Below are 23,721 nucleotides of genomic sequence, written 5' to 3' on the forward strand. Positions count from 1 at the left end.
CCAGCCCATACCCAAGATGTTTATCAGCATTACCATAGCACCTTCTTATACCCCTCTTCCTGTACTGACTTATTTAACTGCCTCTCCCAATTACACTGTGAACTCCCTGATGGCAAGGCAACTCCTTGATGTTGTAGATACCCTCAGCACCCAGGTCAGTGCCTGACACTTAGTAGATGCCAAGAACAATGTTAGGGGTTGAGCCCCTTCCACTCAAATGCCTGGCCACTCAGGAAGAAGCAGGGTCAGGATGTCCAGTCAGTCACACATCTCTTTTCTTCCACCACTAGGAGATAGCACCTCCCATCTTCAAGGATTCTATCTCTAGTGCTTACTACAACAAAGACACCTTCTGCCTGGAGAAGTAGGCTATCCCGTCAGGGTTGACAGTTCAGTTTCTTGGGCTTTCAACAGACTGACAGGGAAGGGACAATGGTAGCTTCTAACAGTCCAGGCCAGCTACGGGTTCACATCACATTTCCCGGGGAAACGGCCCTGCTCTTGTGCCCAAAGACCTCATCCTCAAGTCCCCAGCCCTTTGCCCCTGATAGGAAACAAACTGCACACACTAAGAACACCCTAACCTGGGCTATGGGACTGCCTTCACGACCTCACCATTTGCATCCAGCTGTATTTCCCATCCCCCAAGATTACTCCCCATTAGGGCGATAACTGAAAATGCCAGGCATGTGAAAAGTCCAAGGAGGACAGGAGATCAGAGTCAACCCACACAGACTTTGTCCAGAGATAAACAGCACAGGCAACATCTTATCCTCTAGGGCATATATTTTAAAACTGCTAGCACCACTAGGAAGTCACCACCACCATTTCAAACAAAAAAAGAACAGACTAGGGAATGAAAACAGTAAGAGTAACTATCATTTTATGACACTTGGAGTTTTATGTATATATGCCCTCAGCGTTGTAATGCAAAATTCATTTTTAATGTGCCTTACAATAAAAAAGGTGAGAAATACTGCTCTAAAGCATAGATGAAAATCAGTAACTGCCCCCTTGCTTTGGCTGGTATGGTGAGAATGACACAGAAAACATCGGTTCCTAGTAGCGGCATCTGCCTAAACTTTGTAAAATCACTTTCATGGGGTGGAAGTGGGAGGGCACTTCCTCTCAGTCTCAGCACTGCTCACTGAGATAGGGGCCCACTTCTGCATGTGGAAATCCCCTTCTGCCTCCTCCACAATAGACTGAAGGAATTGTAGTCTTCAATTTTGTCAGAGAATTTTTAATGGTGGATTTTAAGACAGCATGAATATTTAAGAATTCTAAGAAAATTCTCAGTTGAAATTAATCTGTAGTTTCTATTCCAGGAAACAAAGAGGAGAGTAACCTTTAGAAGCACAAGCAACTAGCTTCCCATTGAGCAGCTGTGCTCAGTAGGTTCCAGTGCCAGGTTGCTCTGCACCTGTTCCCAGCTGTTTACAAGTCTGAGCTAAACAACCAGCCCACACAGCCTAACTCCTCAGCACCCACAAGTGCACTTGATGCACAGAGGCCCCAGTATGTCCAGTGAACGGGCTATACTCATCAGTTGGTGTGTTGCTATGGCTAACACAGCCACTACAATCTCTTTCCCTCACCCACCCCCACCATGTATTTACATGATTTTCCTATATTTCTTCCACACTCCCCAAATGACCTCAGAGTCAAAGTAAGTTACTGAAAAAATGACAAAGAACCTGTCACAAAGCCAACAACCCACACTAATTATTTAGGGTCAGTACAGCGTGAAACACTAAAAGACTTCTCCACCCTCAGCAGCTTGAATCATTTAACCACCATTCACACCAATCATAGCCAACCCCCACGACAGCACTGATGTGATGAGGGGACGATCAGGAAAGGTGAACTACTCTTGTTCGTGGCACCCAACTTCTTCTTTATAACAAAAGAACACCAAACTCCTCCAAAGTAGAGTCACTAAGTGGCCTCCCCACACACCAGCAAGAGCACCTCCATGATCTAAATTCATCCCAACTAAATGTTCGCCCCCAGCTCTGGCTTTGCTGCTGGAGCCACACATAGGTAACCAGCGCCCACTCTCCTGGTTGGCACAGAGTCAAGGCTTCTCTGAGGCACATCTTCTCTTTCCTGTATTCAAAGTGCTATGATCTGGAGAGGGAAAATGCTTGGCCTTATACCAAGCGACCCCGTGATGCATGTGAGCTCAGCAAGAGTCCACACAGAATGCTGTGGGAGCAGCTTCCTTTGTGTCCTGCAGGCACCCAGGGTCCAATCAACAGGCTGGAAACACAGGGTGACCCCGTAGGGCCAGGTTTATTGTGTAACCTTGGGCCACCCTTATTGCACTCAAATTTGGTGACCTGATCTGCAAGCTGGGGGCAAATATCAATGTACTGTTACTGAGTGGGAATACAAGGTACAGATACTTGAGAGCCTGCTGACAATAGGGAGCAGGAAAGAGCACCGGAGGAGCAGGACAAAGAACTGCTGTGGGGGAAATACAGACGGTCCTGAGTTACAGTGGTTCCCCAACATACAACTTTATGACTTTACAATGGTTCAGAAGCAATAGTCATTCAGTAGAAAGTACACTTTGCATTTTGGATTTGGTTCTTTTCTGGGGCTCACAATATGCAGTAAGACATTTACTTAAGATGCTGGGAGCCGCAGCTCCCAATCAGCCACGTGATCACAGGGGTAAACAACCATACAACCCACTCATTTTCTTTCAGCAGAGCATTCAATAAATACTTTATTATAAAAGGGGCTTTGTGTTATATGATTTGCCCAACTATAGGCCAAAATAAGTGTTCAAGGCACATTTAAGGTAAGCTAAGCTACCTAATCTGTTTGGCAGATTAGGTGTATTAAGTGCATCTTTGTCTTAATGTATTTTCAATTTACAATGTGGTATCATCATTAGTCAAGTATAATCTATGCAAATATTTGGAATATAACTTGGGTTTGCTTCTGTTTTGATTGTGAAGAAGGAACAGATATCCAGTATTCTCTTTCCTAAAAGAAGTAGTCAGAAAAATAAAGAATAGGAGTAGGAACATCAGAAAAGAAGGTGACAAGACACAGACACCCACCCCAACTACTTTCCAGTCAGAGAGTTGTGCCCCTCAGTTACTCAAGAATATTTTTTCACAAGAGAGCTTTCTAACCTTTCTGGAAAAAACTAGTTAGTGTACCTAGAGGCCACAAGTTTCCTAGTTTTTTTTTTTTCTACCTCATCCAGGCTGTCATTTCTTTGTTGAGTCTACTTTTGTGATCCTAAACTATTATGTAAAACCTGCTATAAATTTGATGTTTTCATTACCTGTTGAGGTCTGTGCTTTAAGTTCAAGTTAAACAACCTCAGTGTCCAGTGTTTCAGTTAATCCCCCAAGTATGTATTTGCTATGGATGTAATTTATAGCACGCCTGATGGGAGTCATGAAGTGGTATTTTATAGTCCCCAATCTGAAAGCACCTATCATCTAGTTCAGACAAGACTCACGGTGCCCACATGGAAACAGTTCACGTGAACAACAATCAGCACATCACAGTAAGATACAGACACTGTGTTGACACTAATTTGGGCAATATCAACTCCAGGCACAGTAGGAGTGTCCCTAGGAATAAAGATCAGTGACAGTTGGACCAGGAGGGCCTGAGGTTGAACAGGATTTCAGTGGTTGCAGGAAGAGAAGCTATTTGTTTCAGGCAAAAAAGGAAAGAATCACAATATAGCAAATTTTTGAGAAACAAGCATATTTGAAAGCAGATTGGGTCCTGCTTATGGAGAGCTTAAGGCAGAGGGGTCTGTGAGTGCTAAAGGCAGTGAGAAGTCACAGAAGTTTCTGTTTTCAGTAACTCCCTTACCCATATGTATTAAGCTTTATGCAAAAGGGATGAGTCTGGGTATGGTTCGCAGGAAGGATAAAGGATGCCTGGAGATCAGAACACCAGTTCTGTCAGGGCCTCACACTGAAGCAGGAGGAGGTGAGGTGGGCCTAGACTAGGGTGGTGGGAGTGGGGAGGGGAGGGAGGGATAAAGACCCTTTTAAGAAAAACAAATCCCCAGCAGCCCTGCTGGGTGGCCTGGGGTGGGCAGTAAAGGAAGAGGAGGAGGGAACATGTTTGGTTTTAGAATTGTGTGGAGTGTGAGGTGTTGGAGAGACAAGGCAGGTGAGTCCAGTAGGTAATCTGAGACTGCAGGTGGACAGCACTGAGAATCGGGGTGGGCTTTCCCAGGTAAAACATAAAGAAGTTGGGTGAGCTCTCCAGGGGGAGAGGGCAGAGAGGTCTGGAGGAGAAGGAAGGAGAAGAGGAAGGAGCCAAAGAGAAAAGAACCATTTTAAAGGGCTAGTTCATTAGAAAATTATGCTGGGGTAACAAGTAGGCGGGGGGAGACAGTCAGAGGCAGGACAGACAAGCCTGTCGTGGAGCTCTGAGGGGGAAGACAGACATGGAGCAAACAGTGGGAATTGTGCCGGCGGCTGGGAGGATCTGAAATTGGGTGGAGGCTCGGGAAGGCATTTTCCAGGAGAAGCAACAGTGAATCTGAGGCCTGAAGGCTGAGTAAAGTTAACTAGAGAAAGCCAGTGGGATTGAATTTAAAAATGTGTGTTGTTTCCATCTGTATGTTTCTTGAATACTGTTTCTGGCCACTGTTGTAATATATTAACAACGTGTAATCTTAGGGAAAGTATATTACTAAATCTTATTTAGTAGACATACAGCACTCAAAAGTCTATGGAATCCTTATTTTATAATGTATATGCTATTTTGTTCACATTCCCTCCCCCATACCCCAGACAACTGATCAGCAAGAAAGTCATTTATGTGATTTCACCTGAGTCGCCTCTAAAATTCCAAATTTCAGTATACTCACTCTTCAACCACAACCTGTAAATATTCATCTAGAATCCTCTGCCCACCCCCTGCCTGCCCCCTAAACTGCTGCCCCACCCAGCAATCTCCTTACCCTTCTTCTCACCCACCCACCCCCATCTCAGAGGTGGGATCGTCAGTCACCTTTGCCCTGCTCCCCCTGGTTCCTGTCCTTCCATCCCAGCGTCCGCAGACCTCAGATTACTCCTCTCTTCTCTACTCCTGCAACACACCTGCCAGCCTGCTGGAGATGCGTAACCTCCCAGGCAGACTGTATTGTGACCAATGGCAGTATCTAGATGTGAGCAGAGGGCTCAGTGCTGTGTGACCATCCTTTACTTGTCCTGGGCTTCCTCCCTCTGCAATCTCTTCATCAGCCATGCTAAATCCTCCCTTCTCTCCCAAGGCCTGTCCTCTTCACTCTTAGCTGACCACTTCTCCTCCTGCCTCACGGAGAGGGAAGACAGAACATACATTGTCTCCTTCTCATCTCCACTATACCTCCTCTTCACAGATTCCCGAGGCTGGCTGGCCCTCGTCAGTCCCTCTATAAAGCACACTGACTGTCAGTGCCAGGGCTAGGGAGAGGCAAGTGAGGCACCCACTCAGCACAAAATATTAAAGTGACAGGAGTGTGTGTATGAACTAATAATACTCTTCAAGTAAGTCAGTTTTTTTTAAGCCTTAGTACTTTATACCTTTTACATTTAAACTTCTATTACTTAAAGTCCCCCATATGAGAGCCAGTTTTTGGTTCCTGTTTAGGCGTAACTCAAAGGAAAGAAGGATAACATTTTTTTGTCCCATCTTTTATGTTACATTTTGTTCTACATTCCAAGTATTTTTTATCCCTGCTTGTTCCGATCACCTCTTCCCTGTTAAACATAGCTAGGACCAATCCTCAATAGACAAACTGCCATGTTAAAAGAAATCAGGAATAAAAAGCCCTGAATTTATTGAAGTCTCTAATTTGATTTTCGTAGATTTTTTTTTTGTAATTTAGTTGTAGTAATTGGTTCTGAGAAAGCATAAGTGGTTACTGTTTAGTACTAATATTTGTTCAGAAGGAAGCACCTGAAATTTGAATTTACACATTTTAAGTGTAAAAAAATTAAATATTCTCTCAATTGGTATTTTATTCTTTATTTCAAATGTGAGTGTTTCCTATATAAGGCCTGTAAATAAGGAAAAATTCTACCCAACACTGTCTTTAGGTGTTTTTGTGGTTGTGATTTTAGCTATGAAACTTATCTCAAGCCAGGGGCAAAGAATCGTAGCCATGTGGAGTTGTTATTCCACCACAAAAAATGCATTTATAGAGGTAGTTATTGATTCAGTGTTAACCAAAAACTTAGCAAGCATGGATGTAGGACTGAGGGAAAAGTTGGTTATAAAACTGACAGTGTGAATCTATGTAAACTAAATGTTTCTTTATAAGTTAAACATGGCTGTAGATTTCTGTTTGTGGTTATGGGAAAAACAAAGAGGAAAATATCAAATGAACAAACAAGTAAAGACTGGCCCTGAGTAAAGAAAAGCACCAAGGAAACTGGTGACAATGGAAGAGAGAGTATTACTATATTTCAGAGGGATTATATTAAAAGTCACTAAAAATTCCAGTATCCAGTTTGATTGTACATATTTTGAAACAAAAAAGCTGAAATATAAAGTAAGTCTCAGAGAAGTCAAACATTTGCTTCTCTAAGCCTGGCCCTCTGTATTCATTCTTGAGGCATAGCTCTTTGGGTTGACAGGGATGCTTGCTCTTTTAAATACAATTCTTTGTCAGTTTTGTTCTCCCTTGCTGGAGAAACAAACTCCTTTTCCCCCCTCTAGCAACGGTTACTAACATGGGTGTGTTTACCGTGCACTGGCTAGGCTCTGAATGCTTTACATATAGAGTTACTCTTTAGCCTCACAACAGCCTACAACCAAGAAATGATCTCCCCATTTTGCAGAAGGAACTAAGGCACCAAGACATGGGGTTAACCATGTCACCTCCATAAATTCCAGACCTGGTGGCAGGTCAGAGCTGCAGATTGGTCCCAGGTCTTCACACATCCCCAAAACTGCTGAGACTGAGAATAGAAGTAACATTGCTAATTGACTGAACAGGGTCTTCTACTATCCTTGACAGGAAGTTTATCCCACAAGCACTTAAAAATATATTTCAATGAGGATGACATGGCCGAAAGATTGTGAGACCCTGTAAATTATCGAGAATGAAACCTGTGCTGAGTCAACCTCTTAACTTACTTTGCTTAGAGCACTATCAAAAAATTGTAGCAAGAGTTGTAGGAAAGAAATAAAAGAGATAAAATATGAAATCTGAGGTGGATCTGAAGCTGTATAAAGTATTTTAAATTCGACTTTTGAGGGCCTCTTCCTGCAGACTCGGTAGCATATTTCTGTAGAAAACTGGCTCCCAGGAATATGCCTTCGCTCTGGAAGATAAATCTTCAAAATAAGTTACAGATAAAAGCTAGCCTCTGAATTTCCAGCATTAAAATATAAAAAATCACATTTGTTTATTCAAAGTTTACAATCTTACCTAATGAAGTTTCTTATCTTTAAATATGAAGATTCTTATGCCTCCTGTATATATACATACTATATGAAAAATATTCTAGATTTACACTGTTCTGGCTAAATCTTTGCTGGCAGAGATTCTATCTATGTCAAATGGCAGAGCTCTCATTAATAATTTGCTGTGCTTCAGTTTCTAGAACATAGATACAATATTATATGCATCTCCTCACAAGATTATTCTAATAATGGAATAAAATAATGGCTATAGAAATATTCCAGAAAAGGTATAATGTGCCATAAAATGCAAAACTTCAGATCTATTCAATTGAGAATACACAAAATTCCAAAAAGATAGGATACATTTTATTACTTTGAGAAAGGACTATTTCCTTCTGAATTTGTTTCTTTCTACCACATCCTATGTTATGTAGATTCTAGTTTGTCAGTCCTCAGAAAGAACTCTACCTTTACAATTTCAAAGTCACCAAGTGCAACGATTCTAACCAAAGTGACCCATTTTAAAAGATGACCCATTTCAAAACCCATGAGTTACTATTCAGGCTGTTCTATATTGAGAATTAGAAAGTTATTTCCTTTTCCTACAAATCTCATCATTTAAATCAATCTTTTATAAAAGGAAAATTTGATCTCCATTTTAATGAGACATAATGTAACATTTATACTTGCTGGAGCCTGTGCTTTATTTTGGACATTCCTCTCCACCTTCTGAGGTTGATTTTGTTTGTTTATTTTTCATGGGCAAAGTATTTATAGACAGTATCATTTATGCCTGCCACCTAATCATTCCTCATTTCTCACTTCCTCAGCTTCAGCTTTAACTTTCCCTGTTACAACACTCATCCCTATCTGAGGTGTCTGGGTGAGGCCTGGGAAACAGATCTCTTAGTGTGAGTCAGCCTCATCCTCAGGGAGGCTCAATAAATACTCACGGGAGAGTGCCTGTGGGAGGGGGGAGGAAGGGAGAGGCAGCATTTCAGATATTGAATTTGTCTTGTTTTAAAATGAAAAAGAATTGACCCCAAAAAAAGCAGCTTCCCCTCCCCGACAAGATATATTATCTACCATAAAATTTTTCTGAGAAAATTGAAACCTCAGTTGCTCATCACCAATTCCCTCTTTCAGGAAGTTCAGAACGGGGATCTTTTCAGCGCCACCACTTAATACAACTACCTTCAATCATCATTTTCTGGGTCAGTTTCAGCTTCTCATAGTCCTCTCCCTTCCCCCACAGGGACCAGGTAAAGTTTCCCAAAATAAAGGCACAGAGGAACAAATCCAATTCTAATGGATGTACTTTCACCAGAGAATTACTAAATATGAGCTACAAGCCACTAACAGTCACTGTGGCGGTTACAGCATTGGTGTCCCTTTAACATGACCCCATAATCTATGAAAACCAACACTGGGGAATAAAAAAATACAGGGTGTGTAGTCAAAGGCGGGTGAAAAGTTGCTACTTTGACCTATCTGTAAGCGGCAGACCGTCACTTCAGGATGCAAAATAAAATTCGGTAGAGTCAAAGAAGGGGTGGCAAGGACCTCCCCGATAGAGGAGGTCTCCCTTCCCAGTTTCCCCTGCCTGCCCTCTTCCTTGTCTCCATTTCCCAGGCCAGTAACTCGCCAAAACCTTCCCCAATCCAGCGGTTTCCTAATTTCCACCCCACGCAGGATTTCCATCCGAATTCACCTCAGCAGCCTAGGGGTGGCAGCGAGGTTGGGGACCCCCAGCCAGAAACCGAGGCCGGTAGGGCGCGGCGTTCGCCTCTCGGCTCCCGCGCCCGGGCGGGTCTCGGCATCGTGGCGCGGCGACCGCATTGCCCGAGGTCCCCAGGGAGAGGGAGCCCGCCCGGCCCCGGGAAACTTAAGCCCAACCGGAGCCCCGGGCCCCCAGCCTACCTGCCGCACCCGCGCGGCGGCTCGGCCCGGGGTCACGGCCTCCCGGCGTCCGCGCCGGCAGGCCGGGGCGAACAAAGGCGCTCGGGGGAGCAACGCGCCCCCTTCCCACCGCGCTTTCGGGCGGCGGACAGTCTGCCCCGCGGCGGGGAGGGCCGCCCCGGCTTCCCGACTGGGCCGCGCGCGCCAGGCCGGGGGCAGCGGGCTGGGGCCCGGGTGGAGCGCATTCCAACCTGACGTCCTGGAGCCGCCCGCGCGAACGGGCGTGCCTTCGGCTCCTTGCTACTGTCCCGCTCTCGGCCTTTCCGGGACCTCGCCTCATCCAGAAGAAGGGGCTCCGAGTGTCCCTTCCCGTGGCCCGAGAGCGGCTCCAGCGAGGAAGCGCGGCGCGGCGAGGCTGCCGGGCAGGGGCGGGGCGGAGGCTGGGCGGCCCGGAGCCCTCACTGCGGACGGAGGGCGCCGCGCTCCCGTCCCCGGCACAAAGGACGAGCCGTCGGGAGTTGAGCTTCATCCCCGCCAAGCGTGCTAGACCTCCCCCCGTCGGCTGATCCGAAGGGAAGGCACCAACACCCGGAGGGGCCTCGGCCCCAAGTCGGATGCGGTCTGCTGCAAAGCATTTTTTTAAATCGTACAATTAATCACATAGATTAATTCCTTATGAAACAACTGGTCTCAATACACTTTTCATTAGGAGGTAGAATTTGTTAGACTAATGATCCATTCTTTCAGAACACTCAACAGTTACTCATCGACGGGAGCTAAATTTGCCTGAGTTGCTGTTCTCTGATCATCTTTCTTTCCTCTTCAGAGCTAGAGTTCTAAGGGCAGACTAGTCTTTTTCAAAGACCTCTCGTCTCACCACTTACGCCTGGAACTCCTGGAGGCCTAAATCAAGAAAGAAGAAACTAAAGCTTCACTACGGCGGTTTGTTTTTAAAATAGAAGGGGGTGGGGAGATCACCCCGCCGTCTCCCCACCCCTTGATTTTACCATCAAGCCAAGCTCAGTTTCAAATGGAGCTTAAAGCAAAACTCACCGAGCCCAAGCGCAGCTCCTTAACTCCCAAGTCGGAAGTTGGCTCTCCTCCTGGCACTGGAGCGAAAATCAGTCGTCTCAAGAACAAAACTTACCCACTTTAAAACTCAGGCGAGGACTGGGTAGCCAGCGCTGGGCTCTGCCAGCTTCCCCGGCGGGGAGCGGGATGGAGAGGGCTGATTGAGGCGCACCCAATCAGGGGCTCCGGGCGGAGCGCGGGCGCGCTGCAGCCCGGAGCCTCCCGTGCCGCGCGGCATTAAGTTTCTTGCACCTCCTGGCGTCACTGCCCGGACCCAACCCTGGTTTCACCTCCGCCAGTGTGTTGGTGAAGGTGATGGGTCCCTGCCCAAAGCTGTTCCTGTCTGTGCTTGACAACTCCAGAAGTGCTTCCTGCCTCCCCCCTCCCCCACTCCCCCAGCCTCTTCAGTTAATTGAGATAATTTCTCCACGACTTCAACCGTAAGAATCCGTAAGGAGCTAGAATCCGTAAGAATGTCTTTGAGCTGTTTGCCCCGTCCAAAATACCTAATGTTCATTACTAGACGAAATCAGAATGTAAGTGTCTAGCAAGGAAAGAGATTAGAAATAAATCCTTTATGGGTTTGGCTTCTTGCTCCTCAAATGTTGTTCTTGACGTCCCCTAATAGAACACTATCATTGTAATTGTCAGAACATGACAGAAAACAAAAGATTAACCCAACTAGTTAAGTAAAAGAAAAGCTTTGGGTTTGTTATTGTAAAAGGAATAAGACAGGTAATGCATTAAAAGTAGATTACTGAATCAGAGTTTGAAACTGTAAACACAAAATTGTATTTCTAACTAAAGTTTTAGGATGTTTTGTATTTGCATACTTTAAGCTCTTCAGCATATTTTCAACCATGCAATTCTTTTCATTACCTGTAGAGAATATGGCTCAGCACTGCTCTTATCAGCTCAGAGACTGTAGCGCCATATGCACGTCAGACCACAGAATTATTTATATACTGTAGCTTGTAAGGGAGTCCCTGACAATGACCCATAAATAATCTGATTCACTCTCAGTACAGTGCAAAAGGCCTCCCTTTACTTATGGGAAACAAAACTCCAACCATAATTCTACATACAATTTCTCCACAGCTAATCATATGTAAATGTGTTTATATGCAAATGTTCAATTACCCTTATATTCCTTTGCAGGTTGTTTGGAACTAGCCCTGCATAGGTCCACATGTCCACACATATGTGTACCACATGCAAGAACACATAGGACTGTACTCACAAGAAATACAAACTGACCTGAACGTTGGAAAACATAAAAATGACATATTCACATCATTTTACATACAGCTAGACATACCAGACAAATAAGTGATTTCAAAAGTAAGTCAGGAGATTAGTAATAGGATGTGGGGCTTTTGGTGGGAGGATGGGAGAGGGTGTGGATGAGTGATGGAGATGAGCAGAGTGACCTAGAACACACGCATCACATGGTGCCCCCCCACCTCACACATACCCACATCACACGGGGCAGGGAGCAAGCAGCCTGCGAGGCTCCTTTGCCCATCTGGGAGGATTTCCTACAGCAGGCTGGCTCTCCATCCTACCTCAAGGGGGGAGGAAGAGTATGATAGACTTGATGATACAGAAAAAGTACTCAGTTTCTTTTATTAGTACAGAATGCATGAAATTTTTGAAATTAGTTGGAAATAATATTAGATGATAGTGGTGATGCTGATTTGACCAACACAAAGGACAGTGTCACCATACCTTCAGTGCCATGGTAGCTGCTTATGAGCAAAGACTGCTATGATTAGATTTATAAATGACTTTGAATCTCACCATCGGGAATTTGCTTCACAGAGCACTAGAGAACTAGAGAAAGTACTGGAAAGAGAAACCTGTAACATAAAGGTGGCAAACTTGGGGAAAAAAAAGAGTAATTGCAATTTGCAGGTTAGGTTTAAAGGGGACAAAATAAGGCAGGGAAAGAGCAGAGGGAGAAGTAGGTACAGGAGAGAAGGGCACAGAGTAGAGCAATGGGGCGTGTGTCTTCAGTTGTGGGAGTGAAAACTGAAACCCTCATACAAGAGAGCCTAGGAGATGGTGAGGGTAAAAGAGACCCAAAAAGGAGACCTGTGAAACTGAAATCATGAAAGGAGAAACAGGCTTGATAACTGACTGGCTTCATGCCTCACACTACGGGAGCATATCAACATAGTGCCAGGCTTCACTTGTCCAGTTTAATTTGCTCTTTCTGGATTCTCTTAGACATGAGATAATCCTCACAGATCCCATACAGGTCTTGTCCTATGTGTGCAAACACACCACAGACTGTATCCTGCAAGCATTCCTGAAACCAGCAAGCATTCCTGCGAGGCCTGGGCTCCGAGAGAGATGGGGTGGAATCCTGACCTAGCTTCCTGCTACCCACAGGATCTGGGCAAGTGTTCCCATGGTAATTCCTGCCTGGAAAGGTGCCATGAGGACTAGCTACAAAAGTAGTCACGTGTGCCAAGTGCTGAGCATGGCTCTGGGTCATCCTCAGGGCTGGGTGGACAGCTGCCCTCCTTATGCACACCTTGGGCTGCAAAAAGTGCCTCTTGCTTGGTCAGTGGCAGAGGTGGTCTTCATTCTGTGTCCACACAGTGTCACTACCAAAAGACCTATCGTGTTTCACATCTCCAGAAATACATTTTCTGCTAATACAGCATCACCAGTTAAATTAGTGCAACATCCCTATGGCTATGTGCTCCTCCTTCACTGCCCAACAGCCCCTTCCCACCCTACCAGCACCCTTCTGTGTGTTCTTTTCTTGCTACACTACACTTGCTGCTCAGTGACTTCATCCATTGCCTTTTATATTTATTTAAAATACTTATATACATATATATTTATATAAAATCATCCATCCCTGATTTATATATCTAGTGTAGATTTGAACTCCAAACTTGAATGTCTTCACTTACATGTGTCACATCAGTCTTAGAGTTAATATGTCTAAAATGGAATATCCAAATATATACTGTGAGCCAGTGAAGGGATGGTACCTGAATGCCCCAAGGGCCAGAATCCTCCTCCTCCTCACCAGTGGACCCAGCCCAGGGTGTCACATGTCAATAACAGTCAGTGGCATTTTGTCACTGTATAAATTGTAGATCTGTTTTCCCTAGTCTTTTGAGAGTCCTCAGACCTCTTGGGATGGAGACCACATCCTGCTCCTCCCCAGTTCCACTGAAGAACCCCCACAATGCCTTGCACAGAATGAATACATATTAACTGCTGGTTGAGTTGAATTTTTGCTGAATCCTTCCCATAGTCATCAAACTTTCGTTCCAAGGAGCCTCATCCACAGTACAATGGCCTCAGTATACTTCTCCTTCAATGCCATCAAGAACCAAAAGCAGACACCAGAAGCACACAAGCCCCTTCCCTATGGCTCTTGCTTCTGCTCCTGTGGTTTGGCACCATTCAGCATCTCCCACAATTCCAGGACCTTGGCAATTGGATGAAACCATACTATGTACACCCAAGCTGAAAGAGTAAAAGACCTGACAGCATAAGGAGGCACTCACACCTACAGGCCATTCTCTGAACCCACTGTGTTCCATTCTCTTCTCCTCTGCCTCGGGGAGAGGCCCTCCTCAACTGATCATCTCCTTCCACATCAACACATCAGGGAATCTCTTAGAGGTCCTCAGTCTAACCCTCAGTAGGGGCCCAAGGGATAGGACAGTCTTGGAGAGGCAGCCCCTGCTTGGTAGGGTCTTCCTTGGCTCACTAGAGCTGTGTTGTGGATAGGGTGAGGCTCACTTAGGGAGGCGGTCGGGGAGAGGACTGGGGAGTGGGCATGAGGCTGCCACAGGTGTTGCTAATACTCAGAGAGCCCGAGCCCCTCTGACAGTGACCCCTACAACCCCGTGAAAATGGATCTCTCAGCATTTCTTCTTTCCCTACCTGCAGATCAGACATACACTCCACACCTTAGCAGTGCCATACAGGGTTCCAAGTTGCAAGGGGCTGCCTCTAATTCCACCATTTTCTCTCTTAAAGAGGAAGTCGTATCCAAATTGAGTGAATGACTGACATTTGTGTAGGGACAATCTTAAATGTGGTCTAATTAATACATATTTTAAAAGACAATTGGCACCAGCCCTGCCACAGCCATCTTATCTGAGCAAAACTGTTTGGATCCTGTGATGGGGAAGTACAGAGGAAAACAAGAAAATTAAAATGCATGAAGATATCAGAAAATAGTTATTGACTGTGAGATGGCAGGTATGTGCCTGGTCCCAATCTAATTATGTTAGAAGTTTTGTACTTCATTAAGTATCAGTGTGCTAGAATTTAGGGGACAACTAAAGTATAATTTTTTTATATCCCTTAATAGTTAATAATTACTAAGTGCTCATTGCCTACTTTATGAAACATATGTGATTCAAATTCCACCCAAAACCAATTCTAAAAGGCAGTTATAGGCCTGCCTGGGATTTATATGGAGTATTACTTAAAATATATGGACTATTAATTAAGAGTTAGAGTTTTGCTATACTGAGATTCTTCTTACAACAGCACTTATAAACAGCCAATTCTAAAGTCTTTGATAAATCATGTCATCTAAAAAATATACATATAATGAATCATTCTTGGTTGGTCTGATGGTTTAAGGTCATAAAGTCCAATAATACTTATTTGACCTGCAGATATAGGGCTAAGAAATCTAGAAAGAGGGAGCAAGTATCTCTAAGAGATAAGTTTCTATCACGTTAAATAAATAAACAAACCTTGGGAGGAAAGGGACTGATAGAGCAATAGGGTGGCTGTACCTATTAGGGTGGCTATATTTTAAAAAATGGAAAATAGTGTTACCCAGGATGTGGAGAAAACTAGAAACCTGGTGTGTGGCTGGAATATGTATAAAATGGTACTGCTGTGAAAGCAGAAGGGTGGTTCCTCAAAAAATTAAATACAGTTACCATATGATCAGCATTTCCACTTCAGGGTATATACCCAAAAGAATGGGAAGCAATGAGTCAAACAGAGACATGCACACCACTATTCATAGTACAGTAGCCAAAAGGTGGGGACAACCCAAGAATCTGTCAACAGATCAATGGATAAACAGAGTGTGGTTTGTAGAAACAATGAAAGATATTCAGCCTTGAACAGGAATGAAATTGTGACACATGCTATACAACATGGATGACCTTTGTAAAACACTATGCTAAGAGAAATAAGCCAGACACAAAAGGACGAATATTGTATAATTCCAAGTACTTAGAATAGGCAAACTCATAAAGACAGAAAGTGGAATAGAAATTACCAGGGACTCAGGAGGAGGGAGAAATAGGGAGTTAGTGTTTAATGGATACAAAGTTCCTATTTGGGATGATGGAAGAGTTCTGATGATGGTTGTACAATATTGTCAGTGTACTTAACACCACTGAATTATACTCTTAAAAATTGCTGAAATGGTAAATTTTATGTTACGTATATTTTTCCACAATTTAAAAAACCTTTATAATCCCTTAAAATGTTATACAAATGCAGAAGATTGTTGAGTTAGGATTAATGGGACTGCATTTACAATCAATCTCTCTTTAAAAAAGTGAAGTATGAATGAAATTACTTTGTCATTATTTATTACATTTTATTAAAGAGTGACCATCCATCCAGATAAACTTTAATAAAAATTTATTTATGCCCCATCCCCTTCCAAGAAGAATTTGAGGTAGTTTAAGCACATCAGAGTATCAGTAATGAGATCAAATTTAATCAGTGTAAGACAAAATATAGAAACTGAGATAAAAAAGAAGAGGAAACAGATGGGGCATCAGCTACAGGACAAAACTCTCAACTTTCAGCCTTCCAGGGGCAAGGGAAGTGTTTGTATACATCAGGTTTTTAAATTAATGCTTTAAAATGCCCATTGATTTCACACTATCATTGTATGGGTCTGTGCTTCAGATTGTCACCATTTGCAGCTCTGGGATTTGTTCTGTAAGTACAGAACACCTAATCAAAACGAAGAAGGAGGAAAAACTAAGTACGTGTTTTCCTGAGTCAACCCTCCGTACCTATTCTGTGGTTAATGAAACAGGCTCCTGGAGTTACCTGCCCAGCTGGCCAGTCTCCTACCCTTCCTCCTGGGCTTCTACATCTGGTCTACACTGCAGCCTGGCTTGACAACCGCTTCCTTTCTTTTTTAAGCTCAGCTTAAGCTTCGTTCAGCTAAAAACTGGCGGTGTGTCCCTCACTCCTGGTTCAGTTAGGGCCCCTCCTCTGAGCCTGACTCCCCTGCTGCCTGTTTGTTACTCACCACATTGCTTCGGCGTCATTGGTTTCCTGTCTCTGCCATTAGACAATGAGCTGACTGAAGCCTAGAATTATGGTACTTTTCTCTAGCCCAAGTGACTATAATGATGCCTGGTTCACAGTAGGGGGCTAATAAGTGTTTGGTAAGTGGATCTAATAATTATTGTCTGGGAAGCAAAGAGGAGACTCTGGTATTAAGGTCACCTGAAGCTATTACAAAGAGTTTTCATGGAAGAGGTAGGATCGGACCTGAGGTTACAAGAATGATTAGAACTGGAAAGAAAATGTAAAAAAACAGTAACACCAGCCTAATTAAAGATGGAGAGGTGGCTAAAAGGAGTGGGTCAGATTAGTGTTACTTAATTGAATAGCAGAACATCTGCATTAAATCATCTGGGGTGCTTGTGAAAGTTATAGAGTCCATGGTAGCTCCCACCTCCCCCACCCCCCATTCTCAATCTGTAGATATGTATTTATCTTTAGACGAAGCTCCCTAAGTGGATTCTTATCACCGGTATGGAGAGTTTTGAAATTCTGGAAGGAACATTGGCAGTTGTGAGCAATTGAAAAGCTCTTTTAAGTTTTTGAAGAAGGAAAATGATGGCATGATGGAAATGGAGCTTTAGGAAGAGCAGAGGCCGGTGGTCTGCAAAATGGATTGTTTGGAATGAGATCTCAGAGGCACGCCTGAGTTACTCTAAAGGCACCAAGGTTTTCAAGATGAGAGGAATGGAAAGTTTGCTGTGTATTGGTAGCACCAGAAATGGAGAAGTAGCAGTGGCTCCAGGAGGCATGTTGAGAGAGAAATGGTGAGTCTTGATGACAGACTGATTATATAGATGAAAATGGTAGGGAAGGGTTTAAAATGACAGCTGCTTTACGGACCCTAGGAAAATAGCATTCCACAGACCTGCTATTTCTGTCCAATGAGTTCTGTTTCAATCTGAGGTGATAAAGGTGTCTGAGAGGTGTCCAGGTGATGATGTAGATGCTGTGTGTAGAATGGCAGCAGGCTTAAGCATGACCAAAGATCTAGGAGGAAGACAAAGATGTGGGAGAGTCAACAGCATGGGTACAGAGTGAGGAAGGAAGCTGGATACCTGAGTTCAACCTTTGGAAGCAGCAACATTAGACAGGAGGAGGAAAATGAAGCAAGTTGGGAATAGAGGAGAAACAGGAGGGTAGTGAAATGAAGATTGAATAATGAAGAGAAACCAACGGAAGAGCAAGGTTTAAGAAGGTAAATATCCATTATGTCAGATGCTCTAGATTTTGAGAGGGGTAAGAAGAGACCTTTCAATTTAGCAAAGAGGGTATTAGGTGAAAACTAATTTTTATAAAGTGAAAATGTGTAATACTTTCTGATGTGTATGATGTGATCTATCATGTGAGAAGTACATGAACACTTGATGTCAAGTTGTGTTGACAATTAATGAGCAAAAATATACTTCTGACAGGCTGGTTCCCAAAAGGATACTTTTCTATTGGAAAGCAGGGAAATGCATTGGATTTGGCAGGGGTTGGGGGAAAGGGGAAACACGGTGGAGGGGTGGGGAGAGTAGTTTGAAAGGGGGAACAAATTAGGATGCAAGGCCGAAGAAGAAACTTATCAGAAAATCCAACATGTATGCACTGTAGTGATCTTGCTTACCAAACAGAATTGCATTCATTTTTTTTAAAAAGATTCCATTCTTGCCTTTTGGTAATAGTGTCATCAGAAACAAACATGAGGTGTGATATAGAATGAAACTAGATATCCAAAGCTCTGTTTTTATGCTACTTTGAAATATGGCTTCAGAGAAGAAATCGTCTCTTAAAACTGTAAGCCTTCATTTATTTCTTAATGACCTGGGGACAAGGGGTCAGAGGGATGGGGGAGGGGGTCCAATTTAAATGTAAAACAAAATGCCACATGCACTGTAATGTAGAATCCTGGAGTGCAAGCTTATCTGAGATCTTCAACTCCATTTGGTATTGTAATTATAGTGCTTCTCTGGGTAGATAGTCATCAGGGCATAAAGTGCTCTAGGTGTTTAAAGGATTTTAAATTATACTTGAGTACTGCCAATGTTTTCTATTCTTCATCTCCATTGTAATATATTTGATCACCTTAGATGTTAAATCCTTGAGAGCTTTTTCTGTGAACAAAGCTATATGCTTTGAAATAGTAAAGCAGGCAATCATCAGCATCATAAATTTTCTCCTATGTTATAAAGTTATTTCAAAGGAAAACAGGGAAGAAAAAAGAATCTCGTACCAGTGGTGGGAAGACTCTTTTTTTTTTTTTTTAATTTGAACTGAAATGTGGGCGACCGAGTGTTCAGGGGACTTCTATCATTGGGATTTATCTGTTACACTCAAACAAGTAAAATGAAGCAGTTGAATGAGATTTCTAGACTGTTTTCCAAACTATGAACTGGTCCACAACCTGACAAGGTTTTTTTTCTTCTGAGTTGTGAATATTTTCTTGTGTCAGATTACTAAAAACTCCTGAGAGTCTCTAAATTCTTACATCACTGTTCAATAATAAAATTGATTTCTGCCTATCACCTAGTTATTTCTGCCTTCTGACTCCACTTATTTCACTTAATTGTCAATACACCCTTAAACAGAGTTGCCAAGTGGCTTAAGCCAGTTCTTCATGAGGTCATAAGAGGCTGGCTATACTCTGGATTTCTGGGAATGCTTCACTCTTGCTGTGGTCCTACTTGATGTCATGGCTCATAGAAGCAGATGGATCTTGAGGCCTGTAGTTCCTTCTGACACAGAGCTCTCATCATTTCAGCATGATTTGTAAAAAGCAAAAGAAACTAATAAATCAGTGACTCTTGTTAACTAAGTATGATCTTAAAGTAACTTTTTGATACTCTTTATACTTCTTAACATTGTATCCTCTGTCAGTGGCTATCCTTTAAATCAGTGTTGTCTTATAATAAGCATTTATAAATAAGTACAAAAATAGTCATTTTAGGAAGGAATAATTATTGAGCTATAAAATATATGAATTGTTGGATTTATTTCTCTCTCTCAAATGGGACTGATATGCATTACTTCCAGTAACATTCATTGTAAAATGTCATAAAAACCACCTTTGAATTATAAAAATTATAAAAATTAAATCATAAAAAATAAAATTTTTTATTATATTAAAATTAATTTTTAATTATAAAAGGGATAAATGTTTAATTTTCTAAAAATCAAAGATTGTAGAAGGTTGTTAAGTAAAATGTAGACATTTTCCTTCCCTATTTCTAGCCTTCAGTGTCACTCACCACAGTTAACAATGTCTTAAGTTTCTTTGCGTGAATTTTCTAAGCACATACAATTTTACAATATGTATGTATACACACTCATTTTTACACTAATAGTGATGCGATGCATACTGTTCTCCATCTTGGATTTTTTAAAATTCACTTAAAATATTTGGACTGTCATATCAACATGGTTCAATTGGCTTTATTTTTTTTTTTAATTGCATGGCACATCATTATATTTATGTACTGTAATTTATTGATGTGTATTTTAGTAATTTCCAGTTTATATATGGTTGTTGTCAAAGTTCTATTGTTCTAATCACAGCAATTAACATTCTTAGAAATTCATGATATTGCTGAGTCAAAGATCATGTGTTTTAAATTTTGATGAGATATTTCCAAGTTATCTTGCATAAATTTATACTTCCACTAATATTGTCCATATTTTCACATCTTCATCTATCAGTCTTCCTTTGAGATATGAAATCTCTGCCATTCATACTTCTTTTTTCTATGCCTTTGTTGGATTAGTGCGCACTGAGCATTTTTTTCATAAAACTAATAGCCATTTGTATGTTTTTGTGAATTTCCTGTTATGCACTTAGATTATTTGTCCCTCGCCATAATCCATTTTATGAGAGAAAAGAAATCCTTTACTAGGATAGGTCATGCTTAAGCCTGCTGCCATTCTACACACAGCATGGCATAGATAACCTAGGATAGATAACCCACCAACAGTTCACAGGTAACCATAAATGTATGTATTCTATACATGAACACTTACATAAACACTGACTCTCTTGAGAATGCCCGAAAAATAATCTGTGGCCACACAGCCTGAGGAAAGAAAGAAAACTGTCTGGAGATAGATGTGAGACTGGCCACTCTTCAATTAGTTTTCTCTTGCTACACGAAAATGACCACAGACTTAGCAGCTCAGCTCATAGTTGCCCTGGGCCAGGAGTGTGGGCACAGCATGACTGGCTTTTTGTGCCTGTCCCACAGAGCCAACATCAAGGTGCTGGCCTGCTGCATTTGGCGTCCTTTTCTAAGTTCATGTGGTTGTGTCAGCATTCAGTTCCTTACAATTGTAGGACTGAAGTCCCTGTTTCCTTGCTGACTGTCACCTGGGAGCCATTCTCAATACCTAGAGGCTGCCTGTTTTCCTGGCCATGTGGCCCCTTCATCTCCAAGCCAGCAAAGAGAATATCCTTTGTGTCAAATCCATCCCATGCTTCCAGTCTCTCTGACTCTTAGACCCATATCTGAGGAGTTCATGTGATTAGTACAGGCCCGCCCAGCAAGGTAATCTACCTGTCTTAAAGTCAACTGATTTGGAACAAAATACAATGGCAAAATCCCTTCACAGCAGCACCAAATTAGTGTTTGATTGAGTAACTGGGTGTACACTGGGTGTGTGTACACCGGGAGCTAGGAATCTTGGGGGCCATCTTAGAATTCTGCCTGCCACACCTGCCACCTGCCTTCCTCAAGGGAAGCAATCAGAGCTCACATCTTCTGGCTGAAGAAATCTGTCACACAGAAACATCACATGCCAGAGGAAGAGGGCATGACTGGCATCCATCTAACCCTATTTGCAACAAAATACATTCATGTGGGTCAAAGATCTTGATGTGAGCAATGAAACAGCAGAAAGCTGGAGAGAAAATCTAGGAAACTACATACAATGTAGAGGTCAGGCAGTCCTTCCTGACTGAGGATCCAAACCTGGTATTTCTAACTCCAGTTCTGCCCTCTTGACCCCCATGCTATGGCTCTCCGGAGGACAGGTCATTTGTTGGCTGCCCAGATGGATTTTAAGCCCTCTAACCTTACCATTTCTTCTTATATCAGTATGATCAGAGCATGCTTTTGTGAGATGTGGGCCTTGAGTGTTCAGTAGAAATGATGAACTGACCACAACCCAAGTAGGTGAGCCAGTAAGGGGAATTGTATTGGTGAATGTTATTCTAAAAGAATTCTAACAAACTCACCCCTCTCTTTCTCTTTCATCTACCCACGTGTGGCTGTGATTCAGGCGCATTATATGTGATTTGCTTGAAACTGAAGAGAGTTATATAAAAGAGATCAAGAGCATAATTGACGTAAGTAGATGGGAGGGGGTGTTAAGCACATGTTCCAACTGGAGATGTTTTGTTGTGCAAAGAGACTCAAAATAGTTGCCATATGTCTATAGAATTCCCACCGAGGTTTCAGGTCTTATAATATCGTAAGTCTTTCCAGTGGGAATAAGAACATTCCTATGACTGTTGAGCCATGCAAGCAAATCACTTCCAGAGGACTGTGCCATTCATACTGAGTCTAGCAATACCCAGCTAGGTTCAGCACATGCTTGCCAATAATGGATATAATTCAAATGTTTTTGATAATCTAATAAAGGGGAATTGTTTCTCATTGTTTTATGTAGCATTTTTTTTTTTTTTTTTGCTTGAAAGTGAAAAATGCATGCTTACCCTAAGGGAATAATCTTGAGGAATAAGCCATATGTACAAAGTTACGATAGAATTTTTTTACAATAAAATATCAGAAGCTAAATGCTTCATAAAAAAGGGAAAGGTCATTAAAGTGTGAAATACATGCTAAATGAAATATTCAACTATTACAAAATAACTATTTTTAATAGTATGTAGCAACCCTGAAAAAATGCTTGTCATTAATACAATATATGTAGAAATTTACAAGCAGAGTCTAAAGTATATATGGAAAGCAATACAAGTTATGAGTATACTATTATAACATAAAATAAGCCTTTGAAGGAAATACAAAAAGTCAATAATAATTGCATCAGGTCATAAAGCAATGGGTAATTTTTTTCCTTTCATATTTGACTTTTGTGACAATTGTCTTAAACATATTTGTGCTTCCTATAAAAATGCCATTTTATCATCATTGCCATTTAACATCTTCTGAGGATTAATAAGTGAGGAAAATAACATCAAAAGAAATTATTTGGTATTCCAGAAAATTGTCAGGAAATATGTGTGCCATATTCCCCAATTACTTTATTAAAGTTTTGGCCCCTCAAATAGCTAATTCAGATCATCTCTTCTGTTCCTATCTGTAAAACCTACCTTGTTTCTACCTTTGCAGGGATATATCACGCCAATGGACTTTATTTGGCTGAAGCATCTGATTCCAGATGTTCTTCAGAATAACAAGGACTTTCTCTTTGGAAATATTAGAGAACTTTATGAATTTCACAGCAGGTATATAATAATTCAAATTATCAGGGAAAATGGAAAGTAAGAGAAGGGTGGAAATCAGAAGGGTAAAATTTGGGGAAGAAAGTGCTTAGCCATTTCCAGGCTTAAGCACATAGCCCAGAGTCAGTGAATAAGGTAGGGATGGGGTGGAATGGGATGAAAATGAGGAGAGAAATGGCACAAGATCCCTGAGGAAGAAGAGAAAAGACATTAATGGAGCATGTACTAGGTGTCAGGCATTAATGTATTCATTTGTGTGTTCCTTTGCCTCTTTATCTATTTGTGTGTCAGCATTTATTGAACACCTGTTCTGTGCCAGGTTCTGTGCTCAGCATCAAGAATGCAAAGATGGCCCAGACACGCAGTCCACATAGCTATTATCATCAGGTGGTGCTGGTAACTAGGGTGTTAGAAAATGCTAACTGGTCAAACAAGTCCTTTTAGCCCAGGGCTGCTTGGAGGTTGAGTTCTAGGGAACTAGGGGAGGAAAGGACTTTAGAAATCATCTTCCAGCCCTTTCATTTCACAGATTGAGGGAGCTGCTGCTTGTTTACTCACTTTACTCACTTTAATGACCCCAAGATCACATACCTAGTTGGTGGATGAGAAAAGAC

General features: G+C 42.2%; 2 protein-coding genes across 7 annotated transcripts in view; one reads left to right on the forward strand and one right to left on the reverse strand.

Annotated features, from left to right (window-relative positions):
- The window catches only part of B3GNT5 (UDP-GlcNAc:betaGal beta-1,3-N-acetylglucosaminyltransferase 5), a 36,516-nt gene extending 25,638 nt beyond the window's left edge, over positions 1–10,878 (reverse strand). Inside the window, exon 1 of one of the 3 annotated variants that reach the window (XM_017661190.3) lies at positions 10,339–10,878. The gene's annotated coding sequence lies outside the window, so the exon portion shown is untranslated. The other 2 variants (XM_017661191.3, XM_037003642.2) reach the window with 2 other exon arrangements.
- Positions 1–23,721, forward strand: part of MCF2L2 (MCF.2 cell line derived transforming sequence-like 2) — a 278,657-nt gene that overhangs the window by 191,316 nt on the left and 63,620 nt on the right. For all 4 annotated transcript variants that reach the window (XM_037003598.2, XM_037003606.2, XM_037003615.2 and 1 more), the window contains 2 exons: positions 21,922–21,988; positions 22,995–23,110. In XM_037003598.2, coding sequence (XP_036859493.2) covers positions 21,922–21,988; positions 22,995–23,110 — 183 coding nt within the window. The remainder of the gene's footprint in view (positions 1–21,921; positions 21,989–22,994; positions 23,111–23,721) is intronic.

The sequence above is a fragment of the Manis javanica genome, chromosome 3 (genome assembly GCF_040802235.1).
Source record: "Manis javanica isolate MJ-LG chromosome 3, MJ_LKY, whole genome shotgun sequence".
NCBI lineage: Eukaryota > Metazoa > Chordata > Mammalia > Pholidota > Manidae > Manis > Manis javanica.